The following is a 20,471-nucleotide window of genomic DNA, read 5'->3' as shown; positions in this document are numbered from 1 at the left end:
CTGTGCTCCTAAAAAATTCAGCAAAACATCTTTTGGAACAGTACGTTTCCTTTCAAACCTCCCCAGCCAGTCCTCTGTTGTTGTAAAGAGGGAACAACCTCCTTTTCAGCCTCTTCTCCTGACATTATTGTCTTTTATGACCCTCCACTCACTGTATATCTGGACTGTATATCCAAACTGTCAGAAAACATATAGTAAAGGGTGTAGCAGACCTTGGTTTCTGACTTAATACCATTAAATCATTACAAAATCAGCATATACTTTTTCTCTGTATTTTATAGCAAGACCTTTTTTTTTCACCAAAGGGGTATATATAAACCAGAACAGTTAAAGAGAGTAAGACCTGTGAGACAGATGACTGTGTGGGAAACGAGTGACTGAGAGAAAAAAAAAGCAACAGAGACTGGACTGTAACTTATCTGCACAACAAGACAAGACAGAAATCAAGATGAAATCCAGAGAAGGGAAAAAATAAAGAGATTAGGGCACTGGGGAGGAGAGAGCCAGAGTTGGCAAATTGAACTGTGAAGAAGGCTGGATTTAGAGTATGAGCAGAACAGAGATTCAGGGTTGGGATGGACAAAACTGTGAGAACAGGGTGCAGGTGGTAACCTATGCATACAGAAGAAGAGAGTAAGAACTGGGGAAAAGAGGAAAAGAATACAAAAAGAGCTGGAGCGACAAAAAGAAGAGATTACAGAATAAAATAAGAGGATGTCTATGTTTCTGAAAGATAGAAGAAGCATGAGGGTGGACCATTATCTGAGTAACTCACAACTTCAGAGTGGGAATGCTAGATCAGAATGAAAGAATTAGAACAATCCCCCACACCCCCACACACAACAAGCAAAACTATCACATCTGTTGGAACAACAGATAATAATAAGTGTTCAGTGTCATCACACCACCAGAAACATCAGAAAATGGCACTTGCCTCTCCCACCTCCCAAGCACTTGGCTTCAGTATACGTCATCTGCAGGTATTTAAAGAACTGACTGTGACTGTTAGGAAGTCATGCACGCAATGCAAGAAGGCTGAGTCAACTTTAAGAGACAGTCAAAGCCTATTGGTAAAGACTTGATAGATTCAACACCAAAGTACATCAACACAGACATTTTGAAGCAAACAGTAAATGAAAGAAAATGCCTTTTAAAATGCAGAAATCCTAATGATAAACATTCTCAAATAGTTGTTGATGTTTGATAAAAGGGAAGTTTGATATCCCCATTTTATGTCATGAGTGTGAGAATCTGAAAAAAAAAAAATGTATATATTGATATCACCAAATCCTTCTGGAGTGTCTTATATAAGCAGCGCATTATTTACACTTCCTACACATATGATAAATTATGTTTGCCTTAATCTCAACTTGTGTTTCAGTGAAGCTGTAATACGCAGGGAGTAGAATTTTTCTGAAAATTATCTTTTGAAATCACTTCAGCTATACACAGTTCTTGGAAAAACATTGTAGTCTTTTTTTTTTAGAGCCTTTGACTAAAATCTATGATGATGTGCATTAATGGCAGTCAGTAGTCACCAATAATCAGTGCCCTCGTGATGTAATGCTTTTTGTGAATAACTAAGACAAAAGATTCTGTTCCTCTTTATGGAAACCAACTCCAGTCACTCATTTCAGACACAAGAGATAAATCTTATGTGAATGGACGCATGACTGCATTAAATTACCACTTCCAGCCTTTTAAAACCAACATATCCATCTCAGTGAAGAGATGCTATCGCTAAGAGTTCAGTCAGAAGATATCTTAATTTTCCATTAAAGTGTTGTGATTACTGATTGTTGTGATCTCGACTAGTAATTTTGAAAGCAAATGGTTTTAGACCAAATAAGGCAACAACACATGCAGAAAACATTGGTTGCCTTACAGATTTCTAAATGCATATTATGCCTTTAAAAAGGTGAATGGAGTTTGCTGAATCAGTTAAACGTTCTAACGGAGTGGCAAGAGGATGGAAGATAGATTAAAAGTGATCAAGATTCCCTGCAAAAATGTGAGAAGAAAGCGGCACAAAGGATGAGGATTATGTACAAAGTTACAAGAAGAGATAAGAAAAAAAGTTTTAGCCATTGAGAGTGGGAAGCTTTAAGAACTCCAAAAGCAGGTCACTGAAAGAAATTTGGTGATTTTGGCCCCACCTGGGCAAATCTGGGTGGGAGGGAAAGAGAGAGGATGAAAAAAGGGTTCAGACAGGAGAAGATGAAAGGAACAGATGGAAAGGAGGTGGCTGAACAGAGGCTTAGAAAAGAGGAAGTGGAAAGAAGGAGGAGGGCAGGGGAGGGTGAGCTGTTGTATTATTAATCGTCTTGAGATGTTATGAGGTGCAGCAATGAACCGTCCATCCATTAGGAACTCTGTCGATCCTGCTGCTCCTATCCTCTATTTCTATTCTGAGTCGTTCCTAAATAAAGAAACATGACTCATTCCGTCCTTATTTCTTTTGCTTAACTTCTATACCCTTGTGTCAAACCCATAGGCACATGTCTGCAGGTTATTTTCATGCATGGTGGGACTATTTTTGAATGATATAAATTCTTGAAGGCCATTACTGACACTCTCAATCTCAGATTCTTGGACCACTTGCACACTGTAAGTAAAAACTGCAGTATAATCAGTCTTTCTTGACAGGTTCATGAATTTTCAAAAGACTGGCTGTCATATCCTATTGATTGGTAGTTTTATCCTTTTTGCATATTTACATTACTTGATTTGAAGAGGTCTTGAACCCAAACCTGTGACCATGAAATTCCTGGATAAACGAGAGAGGGTTTGCTGAGACTGCCTGCTCATTGACCAATACAAACTTAAAAAGTTTAAGCTGAATCTATCAAAGTGTGTGTGATTATCAAATGCCCATCAGCTGTGAGTCGCAGGTGGCAGGTGAGATTTCCATGCTGAGGTTAAAGTGCGACAACCTTTCTGAAACAAACAGAAAATTCACTAAAACTTTGCCAAAAACTGCTGGTATTTAGAAGAAAAACTAACACATATTGGCATGTTTTCACCATTGGAGCTCCACAAGTCTTTCCTGCACACACTGGCTTACATCTGTGTTTTTGGGGTGAAATATGTGAACATGCAAGTCAGTTAAAAACAGATTAGCTTTTGGTTTCCAATGGTTTTACTGTTCTCTTTTGCAATAAAATCTGATGGAGTATATCAATTAATCTTAACCACTTTTTTTGTCAAATTGTGCACAACTAGTTAGTTGACGAGTAACAAGGAAAAACAACATTTTTACATTACAACACACAGTGGGATTGTGCTCAACAGCAATCGAAAAATGTCAAACAAATTTAAGGTAAAACCTAAAACACTTCTTTCAGGATGACAATGCTTGATCCGGATCAAGTCTCACAGCCCTCACAGTCACAAGATCTCAATTCACCTGAACACCTATGGAAATATTTTGGACCAACTTATTCCATATAGACATGCAGAATGAATCCTTAAAGGATCTGAAGCTATTCTGGTGGCACATGATGGCCTACCACCTTAGTAAGATCATTAATCTTTATTTTTCCCTTGACTTGTCTCTCCTCAGTGTTTTGATTTGCAATCAGATTAAAAGCACCAAAAAACTGGAAACTCCCAATGGTATGAGAATGAAAGTGGAAAAGTCAAGCTAGCGCACACAGGATGGTGACTCATTGTAGTTGGTGTAGATAGAATTTAGCTTTTTCTGGCCAGCCTTTTATTTCATTCTAAAATATCTGTTTGTTGCATTTAACAGAAACTTCTGTTTTTTATTAATTTTTTCCTAAAGTGGAAAATATTTAGCAAAAGTAAAATGTGAAATCCTCTCCATGCTGTGCAGTGTTCTATGCAGCTTGTGAATGACATACAAATTTGAAACCGCTAATACACACCAAACCATATACACACACGTGGAGAGAGGTAAGTATGCATGTGTGAGAAAAATGCAGGAGGGCTCTTGCATGATGTGACAGCTGCTCTTTCCTCTGTACTATTTTCAGATGCTGACCAGCAATTCTGCTGAACCAACCGTAGAAATCGTTGTGACACACACAAACATACACCATGCTTGTACACCCACTTATGCAAACACACACACGCCAAGTGGATTACATACATTATGCTCACAGATGCACATTACAACGCTCTCTTTACAATGTTAGTCACCTATAATTACACACATGCACACACACACGCATTGGCTGATAAGTTGACATGAAAACCACAGTGAGGTGGATTATTGTGACTTGGACATCAAAGCTGACAGTGAGGACGATTGTGTGCTTGTGTAGAAGAGTGTGTGTGTGTGTGTTTTTGTAGGAGATGTGCTCTCTGACCATGTTAATCTAATTGATACTTGGTCATCATCTTCCAGCTGCAGATGTTAGTTTATGGCATTTATTTCTTTGGTGTTGACTAAATGTCAAACAGTTTATGGAACATTAACATTAAAAGTTCTTTCTTTGTACAATTCCTTCACTTCATTACCCTGAGCCTCTTTGAGTGCCTGTCTCTGCCCATCAATTTAGAGATTGTTAGTCTGTTATTGGGCTTAACCTGTGGTGTTGTGGTTAGCACTGTCACCTCACAGCAAGACGGTTCCTGGTTTGAATCCCAGTTGGAGTTTGTATGTTCTCTCTGTGCATGTATGGATTCTCTCTGGGTACTCAGGCTTCCTCCCACCATCCAAAAACATGCATGTTAGGCTAACCCTGACTGTGGGTGTGCATGGTTGCTTATCTCATTTGTCTCTGTGTGGCCCTGTGATGGACTGGCAACTTGTCCAGGGTGTACCCTGTCTCTCACCCAAAAGCAGCTGGAATAAGCTCCCCTGAAGCCACGCGTTAGATTATAGAAAACGGATAGATGGAAAGTCTCTTACTCATTTTAACTGAATAAATAAATAATACATTAGAGTAAAAAGCAAGACAAACAAAGAAGATAGCAGAACAGCTAGAGCACAAAGAAATGTTCTGACACTGAGAAGATGATTATCAAGAAAATGAATTGCACACAATAAATAAAACTTAACTCTACTGGAGTAGCCATAGTGACTTCAATAGAGTTGAAAACAAACAATATAATGACCAGCCAGCTCTGAGGGAACCGTTCACACAGAGAAACTTGTGTAATTAGTCAAATAGAACTTTTGGCATAAGATGGAACGATGTTTCTGACTCTGAGACTCAGGGACTCTTCAGTTTGTATTAATACACACTGTAATATATGTGAATAGCAACACAATCAGGTCTTCATCATCTAAACAGACAATCTGATGACATGCTCTGTTAAAGACATGAATGTTTTTAAAGTTAAAAGTTGAAATAGCCTTGGTTGTTGTCAGTTGCTTTTAATTAATATGCACCTCTATTCAAGTGGATAATTTTAGGGCGTGGCATGACTGACTCAACTCCACTCTGCCTCTCTCTTCCTCAGAGTCTGCATCTTGAGCTCTGCAGTACTTAATAAATCTGTGGAGCATGTTATTACGATATGAGAGAGAATTCAGTAAATAGCATGAGTGCTCAGTCCACACATCAACCTGATGGAAAAATATTTGATGGGCAATTTCATTCTTAAATACTTAGATTTCCCTCATCTGCCGTTAGACCATCGGCAGCTGGTAGGCTACCAGCCCCTCTTTTAGGCACAATCAAGAGCCATGTGTTTAACTGGACCAAGTCGTTAAAACATGCATCTCAGAACGTAACGGCAGGTTAATAATATCATTGAGACATGTGCCTATAGTTGGAGTTGCACATCTGCAAAAGGTGAGGTAACACAATTTCAATGAAAATTTGAACATGAGTCTGAAATCTTACAAAACATAGAATTTTTTTTGAAAAGCATAAAACTTTGTGTCTGCACTGTATAACAACATATGCAATTAAGGGGAAACTCTCAAATTACTAAGGCTGAATCCAAAAAGGAAATCATTTCAGATGCATCTGAAACAAGTGTAAACACCCAAAGGACTCGCTCGATTTGCAAATCTACAACATATGTGATCCATAACAGCAAGCGGGTTAGCCAGTTTTACAAGACTGTGCCAAAACGAGACTATGCCAAAAGGATGGCTTATTGTGCAAATATTCTTTTCGCTGGCTGACTTTATCATGAGTGTTGATCAGAAGCATCTGAGTGTATGGTACACTTTGGTCTCACACTGTCTCACATGGAAGCACCGCACACACACAAATTCACGTGTGCACTAACAACTCAGCAGATTAAATATCCCAATCCGTAATCAGCTGCAGTTACCAACAAAAACATGCAAACTGCCTTTCTCTCACACACACACACATTTGCAGGTGGACTGGTGGCAGTTTGCCTAATAATTGTTCTGACAGCAGTAGAGACAGCTGCAAAAGCCTAAATGACAAACTGGCCAGAGAAATGGCCTCATTCACTCATTCACCAACACCTGCTGATATGCATATCTCTAGTTTATTTGTGTAGGCACTCCATTAGTTCGTTTTGTTCCACACTTTGTATCACCAGATGCTATGCTATAAATGTTATACTGATTAGTATCTTTCTCATATTCACTTTTTCAAGTATTTGATATGGAGAAAAAAGGCTTTTTTGAAAATGAAGGAAAGGCTAATGCACAAATGAACAAGGAAAAGGAGGAATTGGTGAAGTAATTAACTTTGTAAGTTAAAAAGCAAGGTAAACCAAGTGACTTCTTACTTTTCTGTTTCAGCAGACTCTGCCTCTTCCTAAAATATTTATCATCTCTGGCTATTTATATATATTTGAAAAAAAAAAACTTTTCTGAATTATTGATAAATCATGTCAGTGCAAACTGCATGTTTCTGTGTGACACAGCATTTCTGTTTCAAACTAACTCTCATTTCCACTGTCTTATCAGACAAATTAATTTTTTAAAGACATTAAGTTGCATTCTGTCATTGTGCACATTCCAGCAGAAGGTGAGGTGACAAAAAGATTACTCAAAGTTGACCATTTCAGTTCTGACAAATAGAATATGTAAATCTAGCTCCAGGTATGCTACCAGCGACTAGAAAGTTAAGTGGCTGATTTAGTTGGCTTGTTTACAGCTGTGGTCAAAATGTTAAGAATCTTAAAAGAGTCTCAGAGTACTCTACTTTTTACATTTTGATAATGGACGGCTACTACTTACTGATTCAAGTGGTAGCTGGATATGTTCATATGTTATGATATGTTCAGTTCCTGTTAAGAGGTATAGTAATTTACTTACTGGGCTGATTATAACTCCTCTTATTACTGTACACATTGCAGTTATGTCTAGCTAATGCAAGCCAGACCATAATGTCATTTTCTGGCTTGTCTTTTTGTTATCACAAACACACCCATATTCAAATGGAATAAAACCAGGTGGAAATTAGGTCTTTTCTTGTTTACAACCGAGGAAAACATATGTGACAAATATTAATGGTGTCTGCAAATGTAATTGCAGCATTTAAGATTACACACTAAAGTCAGCACACTTGTGTTATTCTCTGAGGTAGTATTGAGATGGTTTAGAAGTTAATGAAAGATTGATATCTCCAGTGGGGTTTCAGTGTGAGAAGAGTTAAAAAGCATGAAAAATGTCCTTTGCAGGGCATCTATGAGATCACCCGTTCTTTGATGGCAGCTTTTCCTCCCCTTCTTTGCTTCAGCTGAATTTTCTCCCTCTTTGCCGGCTACTGTTCTACTTACTGTTTTTTGTATGAGTAGTGTGTGTGTGTTTATATGTGTGTGCGTTAGTGCACATCTTCCCTCTGCACTGGAGGCTGCACGTGATTCAGCTGTACATGTTTGGTTTCCTCTCAGCCTCTGTCATGTTCTCTTTCCATCCATTTCCAACTCTTCTCCACTTATCCCTTTTTACATTTCTCTTTTTCCCTAAGATTGTCTCTTTCTTACAGAAACTGTCTATCCTGTAATGTTCTTGTCATGTGTTTGAATCTTTACTTTTCCTCCCTTTTCTCCATCAAGGAAAAAGGAGTGAGAAGGAAGGTGAAGCCAAAGAGCAGGTACATAATCATCACTGTTTATTTCTTAGGTCAATTGTACAAAAAGTACAGAGCTAAAACTCATTAAATTTTAATTAGAAGGAAAACATGGGAGAGAGGAACATGTTAGTTTAGTGGCAGTTTAATATGCGGGATCTTTTTTTTTATTATTTTACTGAAAAATAAATAGTTTTGGCTTATCTATCTCTCTTCTCTTATATTGTAGGTTGTATTCACTTCAGAGCCACAAGCCTTACCTCACATTGCTTTAAGTCCTTTTGATCTCCACGACTATGACAGGTTTCATGGGAATTTCTCACGGTCTAAAAAACTTTTTGACCCATTCCTCCTCCTGCTATGTGTTTGCATGTGCATACATTTGTGTCCTATATGCATTATTATTGGTAGTTATATATTACCCTATATGTTATCTGTGGGTGTATCTTGAGGCAGGCACAGCACATCACAGAACAGAACCATAAACAACTATATTTTTCAAGAACCCTGAGGGCATCATGCTGACCATGCGTAAATACAACGAGTCACTCTGAATCTGCCAGACTAGCTGACTGACTTGCAGGCATCTTTGATACTTTTTTGTCCTTCATCAGTTCTTCTCTACTTTCTAGACTACATATTTTTCTAACCATTTGACTTTCACGCCCTCTGTTCATTACATAATTAATTCCTTACATTTGTTCTGAATTCTTCACTGCTTCTTCCATATCCAACTTATTTGTCTTCCTGTCTTTTCTGTTACTTTGTGTTCATCTTTCAGCTCTAAGCCTGCATCTGGATCGATAAAGGGGAGGTGAGAGAGCAGTGGACCTTTACACTTGTTTCATTGTTCCGTAAGCAGAAGCCCTTTGGAGAAAGAAAGAAAGCATAACTGGAAAGGATGTCTATGTTTTGTGACTATGTTTCTCTTGAAACCTCTTTTTTTTTTTCACTTGTGTCCTTGCTCCGTCTGCATTCTTTAGATTTATTTATCGGTCTCTCTTCTTTCTGAATGTTGTCTTTTCAACCTTCCAAACTTTAATACATTTTCCAAAACTCATCTACCTCAATTCCTTGCACATTGTATTTCTAATTGTAAATATTTGTTCTTTTAATTCTTTAATTTGTCCTTGAAACTTCACCTATAATAGTTTGTCATTTGGAGTACTAGCAAAGTACAACTCCAAAGAACCATGTTGATATCATGATGCTTATGAAATGACCATTTCATGTGTTTTCTCTCAGAAATTTAAACATACACTTGTACCTCATGAAAATAAAGGTATAGTTTGACTGTTTATATCGTAAAACAAAAAATATTAATACTTTTAATACTTTTTTTCTGAGCTACATTTAGACACGTGCAAGACATTTCATACAGTAATGCTGCCTTGATGAAAAGAAAATGTCTCTCTCCAGTCAGTTTAGGTTACTTTCTTCTTTTTAAATATTTTTTTCTTGGTTCTCCTATTAAAAACAAAGATAATATGCTTTTCTTTTGTTGTTTCATTGATTACTGTCTGGTGGTTCTGACTGGTGGAGGTTCTGTAGATATATGACCTGGTTAAGTACCGTTTTAACCTTGTATATGTTCTACAAAGCACTTCACGTGTGTTTTTGATTCATCTACTTAAACAGACAGACAGTCATATAGTGCTACTTATTAAACATATGCACTTTATATACATTATGCAGCACTTTTTCTCTACAATCACACACTGAACATTTCAGGGCAATGTTGGGTTCAGAGAATTGTCCAAGGACTCTTGGCCACGCGGATGCTATAAGATCAACTAAGATTTATGATAAGTGCATCCAGGCTGCAGAAATGGTTTGATAGTTCTTTTCACTGTTCAAAGAAATGACCCTCTGTTTTTATGTCTGCATAGATATTAGAGACTATAATAATTGGTAGGACCCTGTTTTTAGAGTTAATTTTATGTCCAAGCCAAGAGTGCTTGTACGTGTAAAACATGTAAACGTGAAAATATGTTATTTTTTCCAAAATCATTCTAAAGACTAACAGGTCAAATAATACTGTTGAGAATTGAATTTTTCATCTATATGTTCAAAACAACTTAAACTAGCCAGGGCACTGTATGCTTGCTTCACAGTTCATGCCTTGGACTTTGAGCCAGAAGTAACAGAAGACTAAGTTCTGTTCTGTTAACATGAGCAAATAACCACGAGGGCTAGTGTACATCTCATCTTCTGAGAAAATAAAAGAATGCAGCACTAAGGCACCGTAAAGCTGTCCAACTTGTGGTTTGACAAGGGTCCGTGATGTAACAGGTCAAGATGAAAAAAAGTAAATATATATATATATATATATATATATATATATATATATATATCACTTCCTTATTTGTGCTTGTATACTGGGAATAATGGGACAAGAACAGTAGTCCAATTAAATAGCTTAGAACACATGAACATGTGGATCAGCACCCACCATTAGAAAAATGTGAAAAATTGTAAACATTAGAAAAATTTTGACTGTTGTCTCATTCACTGTGAAGCTCAACGTTAGAATCGATTTATACTGAAAGAATTGCAATGTGATTTGGACTTGTCTACGACTCACTTCATCTTTTCTATCTACGATGCAAATGAAACCATAAAGAAAAGCCTTTGAGGTGTGTAGCCTTCAGATGAGATTTCCAAATACAGGTTGATGCCATCACTCAAGGAGAGGGCAGAGGAGAGGAAAGTCAATAACACTTCCATTCCCACTATTGTCGCCTACAGAAAATAAGATTCTCAGACACAGAGATTGTATACAATGACTTAAAGCATTCAATTGTGACTGCGTGTTTGTGATATGATGTAACTTTGTAATATTGTCCGGCTCACATGCCTTTTAGGAGCTCAACAGATCTAATTTTTAGTGAAATCAGTGCTGTGTGCATAAACTGGATGAATTGGGACAAATTGGTTATCAAGACAATAGTGATTTTGTTTTGTTCAATAAGTTAAAGCTAATTAAGTTTATGATTGTACTTGAAGTTATTTCATTAAAATAATAAATGACGGTGAATTTATGTATTGAGACTACACCAAGTTCAGTTTGATTCAAGTATCAAAGAACAAGTTGCATGTCCTCAAATGTAATATGTAAAGATTTTTAAAAAAATTCATTGATTTGAATTAAACTTGAGAGATGAGAATTCAAATAAAAGACAGAAGGGCTGGTTTTGTTTTTTGTTTTTTTTAAAAAAGAAAGATGAAACAGAAGGGCAGACAGCTGGGCGTATGTAGGGCAGTACAGATCTAATTGGATGGAAATGAAAGATGAGGAAAATACACAACTCACAGCTAAGATAGAAAAAGACCAGAATGAGTTTCTAAAACAACAAAGGAAAATTAAATTACATATAGTTTCATAAACACAGATAACATCAGAAAAAGGTGAATGTAGACAAGAGAAGAGTGGGAATGATTCAAAGAAGGATGGGAGGTTCTGTTCTAACTGATTCCAACCAGTCGAGACAACGAAGTCCAACAGTGGTAAGAAAAGCACTTTCTATTTATACTGAATGGTATTGATTTATCTGTGAAGAGATCACTCTCAGTGTGTACTGTATTTGTGCACGTAAATATTTTTTTAGTGCAACAATATGCTGTGAAACACATTTTGCATGCTGACATACTTTTATGCAATTATCAGTGGAAAAGAGAGTGCACATCAGTGTGTGGGAGGTTTTGTCTGCATGCTTCACTTCATGTATGTGTGCTGTTTCTCTTACCTCCACCAGGTGTGGTGTTGGGTTGAAGCCACACAGGTTACACACTTTGCTTTGACACTGCGTGCAGGAGTTATAGTTTGGTGGGTCTGAGCTGCCGATATTGAGTTCCGTTTTACAAAGCGGACAGTTCACCTTGGGCTTCGCTGGCTCTGGAACGACAGCAGGTGCTGCAGTCGGCTCCTGCTTCTGTAGCACTTTCTGCTGATGAGGTGGTGTTTGTTGATGTGGTCCTTGCGATAGCGGCTGTTTTCCTTGCTGCCCTTTTTGATGATGGGCAGGTGACTGCTGTTGAGGCATTGCTTGTTGATAGGGCATGGTCTGCTGCTGTTGCTTCTGGGTTGGTGCATGTGGTCCACCCATAGTACCTCCCATGTGACTTGGTGCACTAGAACCTCCTGTTTGACTCTGTGTGAGAGGACCCCTCATTTGGCTTGGTGGATGAGGACCTCCCATTTGGCCTGGTGCATAAGGACCTCCCGTTTGACTTGGAGCATGAGGACCCCCCATTCCGAAAGGTTTAGGGGCACCTTGTTGTTGCTGCCTGTTGTCAGGAGTTGCATTACTGAACACCACCTTACCTCGTGCTGGGCTTGGCTGTGTAGAGGTTGTGGGTAGAGGGTCAACATTGATCAGGGTGCTAGCCTGATTAAGCAGTGATGCCCCAAAGCCAAACAGCTTGGTCAGGCCATCTTGGGCAGGGGGAGGGACCTGACTCTGAGGTCTGTGGGCTGGCGAGGATCCAGCACTTCTGGTCTGGTCATTGTGCCGTGCCATAGACTGATGCATTGGAGAACCTCGACCCAAATCTGGCTGGGAGGGTGCCTTGGTCATACCAGGGAGGGGTACAGCACCCGGGTGAGGAATCCGAGGACCCCCTGGCTGACTAAGGACTCCTGTGGGACCTCCAACAGTTCCTGAAGCTCCAGGACCTTTCTGGGAGTATGGGTCAGACCTCACTCCTTGCTGAGAAGGCCCTGTCTGAGACTGGGGGCCACCAGGACCTGAATGTCTCTGTAAGCCTGAAGAGATGTGAGACTGGGTCTGTGACCCTGGCTGTGATGAAGGGTATGACTGGGGCTGAGATTGGGGATACTGCTGAGACTGGGTGTATGGCTGGGACTGGGAGTAGGGTTGAGCCTGCCCATAAGGCTGAGACTGAGGTGGTTTCTGTTGCTGCTGCTGCTGTCGCAAGGGAGGCTGATTCTGTGCCAAAGGTTTGGGCTGCGCTGCTGCTGCCGGCTGTGTTGGCTGTGGTGTGGGCTGCTGAGGCTGGACAATGGGTTTAGCTTGGTGGGACGGAGAGTGAATCTGCTGTTGGCTCTTAGAGCAAGGCGTGGTCATATCAATGCCAAGGGCTCGCTGCATCTGACAGTTCAGACACAACCATTCCTGGACCTGCAGACAAAAGAAATAGAGGTATAATGCTTAATTAACATTTGAAAAGAATTTATTTTTAGGGTGCCTATATAAAAGAATCATAAATATATTATTTGTAAACTTGATCAAACACTTCCCGAGAGCTTTATGTTTGCAGTGAGTGAGATATCAAATCCAACAACTTTGAGACTATGTGTCCGTAAAATGGAAATACACCATATACCTTCTAGATCATTATAAAAAAAATAATACTGTGACAAATCTGAGTTTGGATGCTGCTCTGCATAACAACAAGTGTGCACTCAGAGGCTCAGAGAAGTAGAAGTACATCAATCTATTCATGCAGCCTTAGTGCTGAAACTGTTGCTATGATTAATTCATTTTCCCTTTTAAAGTTGATTGCTATTGATTCCTGCACTTTAAATATCATTGCTGATTCAGACAGGATGTCTGTCATCATCCAAACCATGCCAACTTCATTCATTCACTTCTAAACTGCAGACAATGACGCTTCACATAGACTGCAATCCCCCCCCCCCCCCCCCGGAAACACAAGTGCAGAGATATTAGTTGAAATGAACCATAAATAGAGGAAGGTAAATCGCCCACAAATCAACTGCAATGCTGAGTGATTGCCAAGCTGAAACTGCAACCTGAGTGAAGAGCATTACATCTCTCACAGACCAACTTGCATAAATCCACATGGATACACAGTTATACACACACGCATGCACAGAAATCAAGTGTGGAAACAAGTGAGACACAAACAGTTACATAAAGAGACACACAGTCAAATGTAACTAACATGCAACACCTCTCAGCATCTGAACCCAAAAATAAAACATCACCCCTCCTCCTTTCCTTCTATTTCTGTCCTCCTTCCTTCTCTTCTCCAGATGAGAGCTGATACTCCCTTGTGTCCGGACCTTGCTTGGATCTCTAATTTCTTCCGACTGCAAAAAACCCACAGTTCTACCTCCACTGTGTCAACCTGTCTCGTCCTGTCTGTCCCAGCTTTGCATCCACTACTGCGACCCAGCTGCCATGAATATGGCTATTTTAGCTCCTCCGCAGCCAGAGCATAGCTAGTAAATCACTGCATGTTTCATGCCTTTCTCCCAGCCCCTTTCCTTCCCACAATCCAGTGCGCAAATGTACTGTATTACCCCACCCTTTATAAAAAAAATAAAACAAAAGAAGCTTTTTTTTTTGCTCAAGACAACAAGACAAGGTGGCTGCTTGAATTTGAGTGAAATATGGAAAAAAACAGGCAGAAGACAGAAAAAAAATATTGCATCAGTAACATACTGTAAGTATTCAGTTCCACTTACTGTGCTATCCCAGCCTGCTTTGCTGTCTGGCAAATTCTAGCTTGACAGCATCACTGATCCCATGTTCTGTTAACTCAGCGGCCACAGCCTGACATCCTGTTTTCCTCCTTAACATATTCTCTCTGTCCTTTCCTTCATTACCATTTTCCTGCACCCTGTTTGATCTCTTTATCACATCCCCTTTCTTCTTTCTCTACTTCTTTCTCTTGTTGTTGTACTTTCTTCTCTGCACTCTCTCTGATCAGCTTGAGAATTTAAGTCTCCCTTCTTGAATAGCGAGAGCAGAGGGAAATTTGAAATTATAATTTCACAGTGCAGGCTCTTCCTGTCTTATGCTGCCATAATTTCATCTGATGAAGATAGCAAAAAAGAAGTAGACGGGGACAGACAGAAAGGGAAGGGGGGCTGATTTTAATGAGTCCCACTGCTTTATAAACCTCATCACCAGAGACACTTGAAGGAGAGCGGGATGAAGGGATGGAAATCGCAGGGTGGAGATGGAAAGAGAAAACAGTGGAGGGAAAGGAGTCAGCAGTTTTTTAATCCAGGCAGCTCTTCAGCTCTCATCATGTCAAGTTTAATCAACTACACAGCAGTGCAGAATACCCACTTCTGCTTCACTGTGCTGAAAGAGAATGAATCCTTTCCACATCTGAGCACCATGGCAAACAGGTGAGGAACCACATGATGATCAGGTGGGTAAACAACACATATGTAATCGCAGTGGCCCCACTTGAACTGCTTTCTAGTCAGTTAAAAGCCTCTTGGATGAAAAGTGAAACATATTCTTACACTTAAGCTCCAAGGACTACCATGAACTGGATGTCTGAGAGAATCTAAAACATGCGAGATGAAATCCCATGAATGGCGCAGGCGTTAAAGGGCTTGGCAAATTACACAAAAACTGATTTTCTTTTAAAAGCCAACAACTATACAGGAGTTTATCTGTTATTTTTTGTGATTTCAGTCTCTGAAGTTGGAATACAAATAAATAAAGTACAACTAAATCCAAGTGTTCACATCGAGGTCCTATTTTTTTAAGAATGCAGCAGAAAAACATTAACTCAAAACCTAATCAAGTATAACAAACAGAACAAAAAAGAACTGACTACAAAATCAGAACCGACTGTAATTTAGGGGAACTGGTCCCTTCATGCAGCTGTGAGCAATTTCTGCACCCGATGTTTGCATTCAGCTCATTTTCTGCCATGTGTGAGTTGGTGGTATTAATCACAGTATTTCTTCTCTGTGAGCTAATAATCATTTTGAACCATTGCACCTGTTCTTACACTGAATAATGCATTTTACTGTAAAATCAGCTGATACATATCAGAAGAAGAATCTTTTCACATATTGACAAATATATTTATATAAACTGATATTTTAAGATAATGTAGACACAATGAGTCCACCTTTGTCTGAAAAGGAAAACAAAAAGTACAACAGGTGGAAGGTCTTAGGTGCAGAGCGTGCGTGGGAATCGGTGAAAGCCTTGCTTGCTATTTTGGTTCATGTAGGTGCAGCAATATGTTGTGGAAACAGGCTGAAGAACTAGATAGATGTAGGTGATGATTAATGAGCATAGTCAACCAATCACATCACTTGTCTAACTGCCAAAACATTAGCGCATGTTGTTTGATGTTGTTGATGCATCACAAAATATGAACAAAACACCTAGAATTTAAACCCACATTTAAAAAACAAGGGAAAAAATACAAAACAGGATCTAGAGCAGTGTTTGGGTAAGTCAGTTTTACTCGGTTTTACTGGCTTAGAACAGTGTCACTTAATGCCAAAACACAAAACATTTTTGATATTACAGAGACAATGTCTCTAACTCCCAAATCATATAACCAAATTGTTCTCTCTTGTTTTCTCATTGTTAATATTATTTTTTCTCAGGACTTTGACTTACCAGCTTCAAAATGGTCATGATCTATAGACAGTGCTGCACTAGTCCTGCTATTCCATTTTTTTTTAAAGACAAATCATTTAAAAAATGTTTCTTCCATGCCAGGTTTTCACACACTCTTTCAGAGAAATACGTAAAGAAAAGGAACTTTCCCACATAACATTTCCGTCTGTTCCAGTTTTTAATGGGGCAGTTCAGAGGGCACTGCCTTCTCATCACATCACTGAGGTATGTGACACTGAAGAGGACAAGCTTCTTTGTGTGTCTAGTCCGCGTGACGGATGCTTAAGTGAAAGCTAGACTTAATGACACACATCCATCTGCAGTGTCTGTAACAACTCTTCAGAGACAGCTCCAAGTATCAGGCTAGCATGACAAAGCTTCAAAAAAGAAACTCTGAATCATAGAGTAGGAAAATATAATATAATGCATAGCAGCAGTCGAAATGTCTTCAAACTGCATGGGGAAATAAGAGGCCTTGAAAAACAACAGAATGGTCAATTTAATTTGACACGTATTGTTTCCTATAGAGTTTGTGTTTCTGTATTCCCTAACACTGTTGTATGCCAGTCATATTTGATTACAGAAAAGCTCTGCTGCAGAATTTTAACATTTTCGTGAATATATGTACTTTTGTAGGGAACTGTATGTTGAATGTTTTCATATGTCATACTGACTGGTAATCTACAATGGGGACTTTAAAACCAAAGTTAAAACAACTATATAATTATTAGATTACTGAAACTGAAAACACTCTTTGAAATAGCATACTAAAAATGTAACAGTTTGCAGGTTATGTAATAAATAACCCCGGAGAACAGTACTAAAAGTGAGTAAATGGAAATGAAAGACTTAGCTGAGCTGGCAAAAACAGTTCTCTTATCCCTTTGCCCTCGTGCTAAAATTATTTTATGAATACCAACAGTAGTATTTTTGAATACTACCAGATAAATGAATAAACACTGCCTTTATTTTTGCTTTAAGAAACAGTGACAAGATACTTGTGTTTGTAGATGACCAGTGTGCAGCCAGAGACAAAATGCAGACAGACAACTTCTAACATTGTTTATGAGCAGTCACAGTCATCTTTGAAAGGCTCCAGGCTCACTGAGTCCTGACCCCTTAGTTGAAAACCACAGCTCTGACAGGGACTGATAAGCCTGTGAAAGGAACAGCTTTTAAGAGTACCTTGAAGCATTACAGGAGTCACCTCAAGTTAGAAGACATTCACTCCTGTCTGAGTAAGGCTCACATTTCTACAAGTCAGTCTGCATGTGGTGTGTTGGTCAGCTCAGACAATTTTCAGGCCTGTGCAATGTATCACAGGAATGAATGACTGAAAGTTATTTTCCTTAAAGGAGGATGATGTGTGAAGGAAAGGGAAGCCAGTGTCCCATTTTCAGGAGGTTGTAAAAAAGGTTTGTCACTTTCATTTAAGAAAAAAATAATCCTTTCTGCCTCATACTATACACCATGGAAATGTGATTAATTGTTTAAATAGAAGAAAGTGCCTGTATCATAAGTTGTCACAACTGACTTGACAAGACTTTATAATTTATATCAAAGCAAAGGGATTTTTTTCATTGAACCATCTAAAATTAAAAGCTTTAACACATTTTGCTGCTCTAAAATGTGGAGAACTTCAGAGGGACTCATCTATCTTTTGCAAAAAACCCATATGAATAACATGAAAAATATGATCTAACGTCTGAGATTAAAATTATGTTGCTTTTCAAATCTTCCACTCATATGCATAGATCATTATTGCAGCCCCTCATCTCCAAGTTACTGTAAGAAGATCAACTCTCCTTAAACCTGCAGAACTCCGTCCTTCATTACATATCTGTTTGTATTTCTTTGTTATTGACACCTCAAGAGAATGAAAATGTAAAAACACAGACACAGAACAACATATTTAAGACTTGAGGTGTTTGAACAGTTGAGCTGATATTGAAACAAAGATATGGAAATGCATTTGATGGTTAGATTTAAGCAGATATTGCAGCTACTGCAGCTGCTAAAATATTGCATTTAAAAGTGTATTTCATTTTGAAAAATATTTTACAAAAAATATTGTATGCAGTAGTAAATAACTTTACTAAGCAAAACAGTCAAGGGGAGGGGTGGTCAGTAAAATTACTGACAGGTCATCTTATCTTAGTACAATCTTCTGCTGGGACTTTTTGGGTATGGATCTGGGGGCATCTTTCTTAATTAAAGTCACAACTAGTTTTAATCTGAAAGATAACCTGCATTCAAAATGTTGTTTTCAGACATTTATATTCCCCAAATTGTCTGGCCTTTACTGTACGAAGTGAGTCTCTACAACATTAGCCTTAACTCCTTTTAACATGAGCATCATTTTAGTGCTCCTGTTGTAAATGATAACCTCTGTTTACATTCAAGATGAGGTGATTTTCCCCACACCATGCCACACAGTGTTCATCATTAATACACCCAGCAACTGCAAGGTCATGTGAGTATTACTGAGGCTGACAGGACCCTAAAGTGTACTGTAAGTCTGAGGTGTGCAGAGTGATGACAAACAGTGAGAGTACAGTCTCATGTGGTGCTCTTGTGCTGCTGACCACCTTCTCAGAGACAACTCTTCAGTGGTCTGTGAGGTAGTCAATAATCCAGGCAATTGTGGAGGTATCCACCTATATTATCTGTAGCTTCTCATATAACAGTGCAGACTGAATTGTAATAAAAGCACTGGAGAAATCAAAGAACATGATCCTCACAGTGCTACCTGCTTTGTCCAGATGAATGGGTTCATTGAAGTAGGTAGATTATGGCATCTTTGATTCCAATTCCAGGACAATAAGCTAATTACAGTGTGTCCTGAAAGATGCTTATTTGCTTACTTAGGTGAACCAGTAACAGTCTCTCTTGAACTTTCATGATGTGGAATGTTAAGACATTGATCTGCAGCCTTGATCAAAGTATTGACCAGTTCAGAGATCCTAATCTGATCAGACCAAAATGGGACGAGTATAACTGCACCCTTCATCCCTTTGAAAAACTACAACAAATCCCCTAAGTTCATTTTGACATCATAAGGTGGTACCTAAAGCAGATAAATCAGGTTATCATGATATTGTGACTGATTGGTGCATCTGTTGTCTACTCATAACTCTCACTATTAAGCTTTCAGTAAATGCAGATTCATATCATACTTAAAAGTTTGATTTTGTCCCAGACTCTCTGCATATCAACTGTTAGTCAGCAGAAGTCAAAGGGTATCTTTAATTTTTCCTCTCTTTTAAACAGAGAGTAAAAGCAAAATAATATGTAATTGTCACACAAAGCAAATATACATTTTAATTAACTGTCTATCACTTGATTCACTGCAAAGGCAAATCAGCTGCAGGATTACAGATTACAGTGGAGTGAGAAACGATTAATAGGTCACATTGTGTGCCTTAAGCAATATCTGTCAAAATTCTTGGAATATGATACACACAGCTCTGCTCATGAGTGCAGGAGGCAAGTGCAAGCTCCAGAGCAGAGTTCACCATGACTCTAATTTGTCATCAACAAGGCTGGAGGCAGAGAAAGAAGAGGAGATGACGGTGGGAGGCTGAAGATCCAATCAAAGTGCTAAAATAGCAGAGAAAAGGAAATCCATAAGGCCTTCCTTCCTTTGCCTTTCTCATTATCCCACTTCTCATCTCTGCTGTTTTTCTCCTATCTTCTAATTAAGAAAATAGCTAATAATATTATGAATAAACACCTGTTAATAATTGTGGTTATCCTTTATTGGGCATATAACTGGATGTAAATATAACATAAATACAAGCATAAGAAGGTGAATAAAACATTTACACTCTGTTGATGAGATTATTTATCTCACTCACATAAATTCACAATTCCACTTGAAAACCCAGACAAAGAAAAACTTAAACAGACACACTAACCTTTGAAAAAAAGCCACTGTTTTGTGATGAGGAGAAGAAAACAAAGAATCCTGTCACACTTTAAGCCTGGATGACAGGACAAACCATTTCTTGTAGCTGCTGCACGCAAAGTGTGCAATAGATATAAACACAGACACACTGAAAAACATGCACAATACACTACTTTCACATACACACACACATACTCGGCGGCCAGCTGTCGGCATAAA

At 38.7% G+C, this 20,471-nt stretch overlaps 1 protein-coding gene across 3 annotated transcripts in view; it reads right to left on the bottom strand.

Moving 5' to 3' along the window:
* The window catches only part of bsna (bassoon presynaptic cytomatrix protein a), a 141,143-nt gene that overhangs the window by 67,474 nt on the left and 53,198 nt on the right, over positions 1-20,471 (bottom strand). For all 3 annotated transcript variants that reach the window (XM_072367605.1, XM_072367606.1, XM_072367607.1), the window contains one exon: positions 11,723-13,117. In XM_072367605.1, coding sequence (XP_072223706.1) covers positions 11,723-13,117 — 1,395 coding nt within the window. The remainder of the gene's footprint in view (positions 1-11,722; positions 13,118-20,471) is intronic.

This window comes from Leuresthes tenuis, unplaced genomic scaffold (genome assembly GCF_036924035.1).
Source record: "Leuresthes tenuis unplaced genomic scaffold, fLeuTen1.0.hap1 SCAF_16, whole genome shotgun sequence".
NCBI classification, from domain to species: domain Eukaryota; kingdom Metazoa; phylum Chordata; class Actinopteri; order Atheriniformes; family Atherinopsidae; genus Leuresthes; species Leuresthes tenuis.
This window is presented reverse-complemented; position numbering and strand designations above follow the sequence as displayed.